The 8,270-nt window shown below is 46.7% G+C and overlaps 1 protein-coding gene across 1 annotated transcript; it reads right to left on the bottom strand.

Annotated features, from left to right (window-relative positions):
- LOC110436637 (protein IDA-LIKE 2-like) lies at positions 6,722-7,379 on the bottom strand. The gene has a single exon (XM_021464062.1). It carries the CDS (start codon positions 7,231-7,233, stop codon positions 6,931-6,933), a length of 303 nt encoding a protein of 100 aa, XP_021319737.1. The 5' UTR covers positions 7,234-7,379; the 3' UTR covers positions 6,722-6,930.

The following is an 8,270-nucleotide window of genomic DNA, read 5'->3' on the forward strand; positions in this document are numbered from 1 at the left end:
TGTAGCAGCGGCCGCCGCCGCAGGCTGCTCTGTGGCCCGCGGCGCGGCGTCCTCGACGGCGGTAGCAGGCTCGGCCGTCCTCGCCTCCGCGACTTGGTCGGGGTTGACGTCTGACGCCGTGCTAAACAACAAAGCGACATTTTCAAAAAAAAGTCGAAGTGCAAAAGTTGAACACTTACAGGTCTGATCGACGGTGGGCTGCGGTGAACCTCCGCCTGGCCCTACCGGTCGGCGCCTGTGCTCCCGTCTCTGCGACGCTCGATCAGTGGTGGTCGGCGCATTGTCCGGACGACTGCGAGGCCTTCGGACCAACGACGGTGCGGCCTCCCCCTCCTCCTCGTCGTCATCGGCGATCCGGACGAGCCGACGACGCTTTGGCGCTTGGCTGCTCTCTGCTGGCAGCGTCGGCGCAGGCGAAGGATCCGCTACCATTTGCCTTTTCCCCGCCACTCTCTCCTCGGTGGTCGGGATGGGGCGGGCCTGGTCCTCCTCACTGCTGGTGTAATGAGTACACCGAGCAGCGTCTTCCTCCGGCGGATCTTCCCCCGCAGGATTCTCCATTCCAGGTGCCAGTGACACATATACCGTGCACCGGTCAACATCTCCGATCTGCAAAAGTAACAAAGATAAGTCAGCAGCAGACAATAACGAATGCTAAAGCGAAATAATCAGTAAGATACCATAGGTGCTGGTCGCCCTAACTTGAAGGCTTGCACCCGATCAGTACCACGGACGAAGCCTCCGTCCGCAAAGTTGAACAGCTCGTTCAACAGCTGCTGCACCTCTGACTTCTCCAAGACCTCAGGACGCATCCTGATCGGGTCCACGCTTCCGGCATACTCGTACGCCGAGTGCACCCTCTTCTGGTAGGGCATCACCCGACGACACACAAAGTTGCCGACCACGCCTAGCCCGTCCAAGCGTGACCAGTCGATCAGCTTCATCAGGTCCGCCACTTGACCGTCGAACCCTGGGCGATCGGTCCAGCTTACCCTCTTCTCGGGGATGTACCCCACGTCGCAGAACGTGGAGCTCCCCGGTTCTTCTCTGATGTAGAACCACTTCCTGTACCATTCGGTTAGGGAAGTGTTCCATGGACAGTGCAGGTAACGGTTCTTCATCCCGTCGCGAAGGTTGAGGTATACTCCACCTGCAACCTTGGAGCCTCCAACCGCTCCCTTCTTTCTTAAACAAAAAAGATAGCGAAAGAGATCGAAGTGCGGTTCTATGCCGACATAGGCCTCGCACAAATGGATAAAAGTGGAAATAAGAAGGATTGAGTTCGGGTGCAGATTGCAAATCCCGATCTCATAATACAAAAGAAGACCCTGAAGAAAAGGATGAACAGGCACCCCAAAACCCCTCTTAAGGAAATCCTCGAACACTACGATCTCACCGGCGCGGGGGTCGGGGTAGCTCTCCCCCTCCGGCGCCCTCCAGCCGCCGAGCTCCGGGCTGTGCAGTAGCCCCATATCGACGAGGTCACCCAGAGATTTTGCGGTGCTGCGGGATTTCTTCCATTCTTTGGCCATCAGCTCGGCCCTCTTCTTGGAGTCGCTCTTCACCATTGGAGATGCGGGAGTGGCTTTGAACTAGGAGGGCGCAGGTGGTTGAAAGAAGGTGAGAGCGGCAAGCTTGAAGGCAATTGCAGGGTAAGCAATGAGGGGTTAATGTCAGGATTTTATAAACCGCAACTCCACCCCTCCCACTTCCCGCATTCTCGGGAAGTGGGCGGGCCATACGGCGGGCGCGGCGCTTCGGTTTTCAATGATTATCGACAATTAATACGGCGGAGTTTTCGTACAAATTGATGGTTTCCTTTTCTCAAACCACGCAAAGGACGGCTGTACAGTTGCTAGGCGCAACTTTTCATGCAGTCATCTGACATCCCGTCAGGAGGTCTCGTCACGTCAACTTTTATGTGGTAAAATTTTTTCCAAACAAGCAGACAAAAATGGTAGAGAGTCAACAATCCGGGGACTGCACCGACCACCGAGCACTTGATGCTCGGGGACTGGTCGCTCAGTCTATCAATCCGGAATTTCAAGGAATACACCGACCACCGAGCGCTTGATGCTCGGGGACTGGTCGTCAAATATGATGGAACTGCACCGACCACCGAGCACTTGACGCTCGGGGACTGGTCGCCCAGTCTACCAATCCGGAATTTCAAGGAATGCACAGACAACCGAGCACTTGATGCTCGGAGACTGGTCGTCAAATCTGTTGAGACTGCACCGACCACCGAGCGCTTGATGCTCGGGGACTGGTCGCCTAGTCTATTAGTTCGGGAATCTGCGGGCTGTATCGATCTCCGAGCATTGTACACCAGAGGACTGGATAATTTTAATTTTTTAGACCTTGCTATAAGGCTCATACTTCGCCTTCCAGCAAGCTCGGGGACTACATCGGTACGATGCATCTGGCGATGCATTTCAGACTCAAAAATACTTTGAGGAATTTTCTTTTGACCCTGGCACCACGTGCCTACGTCACCTACTACCAGGCTCGGGGACTAAGTGGGCACACTTCACCTTGCGGTGAATATGCTTGCTTTTTTGAGGAACCGTACTTTTTAGAAAAGTAAAGTGGGCACACTTCACCAGAGAAGAAATATTTTTTCTCAAGAGCACCATGCATTCTTCGAACAATTGGCTTCTTCGATGATGATGTTGATCAGATATATTTACATTTGGTCAAAATACCGTCGCAATTGCCTGGGCAATTTTCATGCTGATTGAAGATGTCAAAGTCTCATTGGTCGAAGAAGCTCAAGACAGTGTGTTACTTCACAATACATGGTGCTCGGGGACTAGCTGTGGGGGTATAAACCCCTATACCCTTACGGCTAGACTTGGGCCAGAAGGCCTGGCCCATTATGAGACAAGTACAAGGCTTGATCCGACAGTTTGGAGTTTCGCGCAAGGAAACAAGATGTGGAGATCAAGCGGGATTCTAGTCGGTTAGAATAGGAATTGATATCGAACTATCTATGACAATTGTAACCGACTAGGATTAGTTTCCAGATCTGTAACCCTGCCCTCCGGACTATATAAGGAGGGGCAAGGGACCCCCCTAGGACACATTATTCGCTCAATACAAATCAATACAATCAGACGCAGGACGTAGGTATTACGCCAACTCGGCGGCCGAATCTGGATAAAAAGCTTGCCTGTGTCTTGCGTCACCATCGAGTTCGTAGTTTGCGCACCGTCTACCGATAAACTACTACCGTGGGTATACCCCAAGGCAGACTGCCGACCAGCTTTCGTCGACACTAGCGACGGTGCCCTCCACCATCTCCAGCTCTAGGTCTGGCAACCTCCACCACCTCTACTCCAGAACCGGTGACCTCCATTACAGTCCATCACTTCTAGATCCAGATCCAGCGACCCCCAACACATCCACTTTAGATTTGGCGACTTCCATCACCTCCAATCCATATTCGACGGCTAGAGACCACGCCCCACTGATGGCGCCCTCCACCACCTCCAACTCTAGATCTAGTGCCCTCTAGCCTCCTCCACTCCAGATCGACGCTAGGAGCGCACGCCCGGTGGTAGGAGGTCAGCTCTCGAGCTTTGGCGGCGGCAGAAACAAGGAGGAGGGTAGTTCCTATGGATCTAGGCATGGACAGTGTGGATGGGCTCAACGAGCTTGTCCATAGGTTTTCCTTGCCTGTTCGCTGGTCTAAAAAGTCATGGCTGAAAATATTGTTCGCTGATTTATCGTGAGAGAAAAACACTGTTGGCTGGCAAAAAAAATACGGCTTATAAGACAAGCGAACGGTAGAAAGGCAGGCGGTTTGCTCGCCTGAGGAAACTGTTGTTGCCCGCTTGTGAAAAGAATAGTGTAGTTGTGATTCAGCCAGAACAAGAGAAGAGTCCCATTCAATGTTTAGCTACGTAGTACTTGCCTTCCTTTTTTGGAGTGAAGCAGTTCAAACTAAATTTGGCTTCCTCCTAAATCAAATACACCAAGATCTACAAATATAATCTTTAGACGCATGCATGGAGTATTAAATATAGACGAAAATAAAAACTAATTGCACAGTTTGATCGAAATTGACGAGACGAATCTTTTGAACTTAGTTAGTCTATGATTGGACAATATTTGTCAAATACAAACGAAAGTGCTACAGTGTCGATTTCCAAATTTTTTGGAACTAAACAAGGCCTAAGACAAAGTGACATATTGGAACAGAGGGAGTACATATATTTCGGGCATATACTTGGCTACTTGCTGGAGTACTTTGGATGAGTTAGTGGAGCATTTAGATTTCATTCAAGCATGGTAGCCAGCTTGGTGCCAGAATTTAGATAAAAGGCCTTAATTAAAGAAGCATAATTCCGCCTGGGTTGGCCCAGCTACACGCATTCGGCTAGATCGAAACTATCTGAACCTTAGGCCCAGGCAACTACCGCACGGTACCATACATGGGCTCCTTTTGCAAGATGATTTTGCACATAAAAAGCTCTCTGTTCTGTTCACGCACTAGGCTCCCTGTTCTGTTCTATGCGCCTTCCCTTTTTGAGCATTGCACTATACTACAGAAACGCCATTTATTTATTTTTTTTCCTGATAAAAACACTCAAAAGAGTGTTTCATATATGATATATCTCAAAAAATGAAGGCTAGTACAAACGATGGACAAAAAATAAAACACAAAACGACCACTAAATATAAGAGAAGTCAAAGACCAAAATAGAAGTATGTCTTCTTCTTCGGACATCCACTGCCTGTTAGAGTTTGAAGGTCGTATTGCAAGGATAACAAAAGAAAAGGGTTGAAGCAATAGGGAATGATTATACCTTAAAATCAACACGGTACGTCCCAAATTACATATAAAAAAACTGAATAAAAAGAAACAACATTTCATCGAAGCGCTTTCATTATTTTCTTCAATAATGGCTTTAATTGATGCACTATTTTGCTATAATAGATGAGCCTAGCATTGTTGTGCCAAAATCTACGGAGCAACCTCAAAACCTGAGCATGTCGTAGGATCCAACGTTCTGAAATAAACTGAGATGCAACTAAATCAATAAAACAATATTGACAGTTTGTTTTCTCAGGAACAACACAATTTGCGGATTCAACATCTAAAACTCTCGATCCAACAAGCTGGATGCATGCGTGGTTTCCTGTCGGAGTGCTGGCCGGCATCTCGCTCCGGTCACGGCGATCGTGAGCGAGATTTTCTCTTGCAGTGGTCTTGACATTCCCCGCCTGGCGCCGACGACTTGGCTGCGCAGAGCGGCGTGGGATGGGATGGGATGGGATGGGAGGACGGCTTGGGCGGCTGCGTGCGATCCGCCAGTCGTGGCTGGCCACTCGCACAGTAGAGCATGTCCGTGTCCGTGCTGTGTGCTTTTAATTTGTTGGGTCAGTACAACACGTCCGCTTCCCTTTTACGTACGTACGTACGTACGTACGTTTTGACAACTGCTACTGTTGTAGCCTGCACCCTGCAGTAGCGTATCGGCCCGGGCTACACAGACCGGCTGCGCAGTCCAGTCGATCGCGAGCCACATCGTATAGGGACGTGCCGGGCGGCGTGCGCCTCCGTCTTTGTTGATCCATGTTCGAAAAGACGGAACAGGGTGGGACACACGTACGTACGTAATTGAACGAGGTTCCCCCCCCCCGGACCTTCTCATGCATCGTCGTGTATATATATAATGTAATCGAGCCAGTACAGCATGGGTTCGTTACGTAATCGAGCCATAGAGTGACAAAAAAAAACTGCATTTGGGTAATCGAGCCACTACACAAGATGCAGGTTTTTGTCATGTCTCTATGGCAATGTATAGAAAACGACGATAATTTCGTAAGGTATGTATACATGTGCACGACAAAGGCCATGTTTAGTTCCTCGAATATTTTGCAAAGTTTTAAAAATTTCTCATCGCATCAAATTTTACGGCACATACTAGAACATTAAATATAAATAAAATAATTAATTGCATAATCGTCTATAATTTGTGAGACGAATCTTCTAAGTCTAATAAGTCTATAATTAGACTATACTTATTAAATTCAAATGAAAATATTAAAGTAACATATTTTACAAAATTTTTAGCAAACAGCCAAAGACGAAACATGACTCTAGGGAAGGCAGTGTGATTTGACCCAGGAAAAGAAAAGGATAATCTCTCCGCAGAGAAATCTGACCGCAATCATTGTCGTCGCCGGTCGCCGGAGAACGCTCTCTCGTGTCCGCGAACCAGCCGAAATGATAGCCGATTACTGTTAGCGTGGTACATGTCGACTAGGGCCTTATTTAGTTAACTCTGAATACCAAAAAGTTTTTCAAAATCCTCCATCACATCGAATCTTATGGCACATGTATGAAACGTTAAATATAGACGAAAACAAAAATTAATTACACAGTTTAGCTGTAAATCACGAGACGAATCTTTTGATCCTAGTTAGTCTATAATTAGATAATATTTATCACAAACAAACGAAAGTGGTACAGTAACGAAAACTTTTCACTTTTTGCAAGAAAAGGTAGCTCCCGTCATGTCTCGCTCCCGTCCCATCCACACCGACATATATACAGGTCACCAAACATATTCATCATCATGTCACACGCAATCAAACATACGGCCCCGCATCGCCAAACAAAATTTCCATACCAATTAATTCAAACCGTCCAGTTTTGAATTAAAGGCATGCAGTTACAATCAACTAATGTAACCAATTAACGACCCATATATGATATCGAAAGGCATATCCTTATTAATCAAAGGCATGCATGTTACAATCAACTAATGAAACCAATTAACGACCCATATATGATATCGAAACGTATATTTAATTTCACATCCTGAATTCCTATGTACCTGCGCCCTACGTATATACTAGTACCCGCCTGCCCTCCTGCTACTGTGGTAGACGATGCTAGCTAGCTAGCGCGGCTTCACTTCACGGCTGCTTCTGCCGCTGGTTCTCGAGGCCGACGGAGTTGTGCTGCCGGGACGGGCCGGACGGCGGCGCCGGCCTCCTCGGCAAGAACCCGAAGAAGTTGTTGGATGCCCCACCCTCCAGCGGCCGGCCCTTGAACGGCTGCATGCCGCCTCTCGAAGCCTGGCAGCAGCAGGTTGTTGGCAAGCAGAGCACGAGGACAAGGACGAGTAAGAACCAGCAGAGAAGCTGCAACTCCAACACAACCCTCTTGCTGCTGCTGTTGCTGCTTCTTCTTCTTCTCAGCTGCCAGCAGCAATCCATGAGTCTAGCTAGCTCCTAGAGCGAGCACTGGGAAGAGCTAGCTAGGCCGGAGGGAGGGAGAGGAAATGGAGCCTGCCGATGGCAAGTGTGTAGTGTGAAGGGGCTGAGAAATGATGAGTTTGGTTTGGTGAGTGCAAAATGGAGAGAGGAGGGTGGAGGAGGCGGTGGAAAACTATATATAGAGAGAGAGCTAGAGAGCAACGAAAACCAAATGCGCATAGAGAATGTGCCTTTATTTTCTAAACTAATACATATATGTGTATATTGTATTATTACTATTACACTGTAGTAGTAGGAGCATTGAGGCCTTGTTTAGATCTAAGTTTGTTTTGAATTTGGCTACACTTTCATTTGTATTTGATAAGTATTGGTCAACCATGCACTAATAACTAGATTCAAAATATTCTCGTAAATTACAGTTAAATTATGTAACTAGTTATTTTTATCTACTTTATGTACGTATCTGAAGATTCAATATGACGAAGAATCTTAAAAACTTCTTAAATTTTGAAGTCATGTAAATAAGGCCTGACTCATTCACAGTCCAGAATGTAGGGACCGAATCTTATAAACTTTTTAAATTTTTACCTGTAAATAACAATATGAATTTTTTGAGCTTAGTTAGTTTACAATTGAACAATAATTGCTAAATAAAAACAAAAGTGCTACGGTATGCAAAACCAAAAAAAAAATCCATAACTAAACAAGGCCTTACACGCCGTCAGTACAGCAAGGGGCAGAGCTAACCAAACTGACAAATTGGGGTTGTTTTCTTTACATGAGCCGGGGACCGGCACAACTAGAATTTTAGACTTCTCTTAGTAAGATGGGTTTATTCTACTATTTTAGTATTCAAAATTTAGTATAAAATTTTTTCTACTAAATGTCTTACAGTGAAATTTGTAGGTGCTATAACTATTGATAGTGTTTTATTACTACTTAAAAACACTAAGAGAAGTCCAATATTTTGGTAGTGCGGGATCAAGATAATTGTGAAGAAGATAGTAATCAAGGAACTACATTATGAACTACTATAA

The sequence above is a fragment of the Sorghum bicolor genome, chromosome 6 (assembly GCF_000003195.3).
Source record: "Sorghum bicolor cultivar BTx623 chromosome 6, Sorghum_bicolor_NCBIv3, whole genome shotgun sequence".
In the NCBI taxonomy this organism is placed as follows: domain Eukaryota; kingdom Viridiplantae; phylum Streptophyta; class Magnoliopsida; order Poales; family Poaceae; genus Sorghum; species Sorghum bicolor.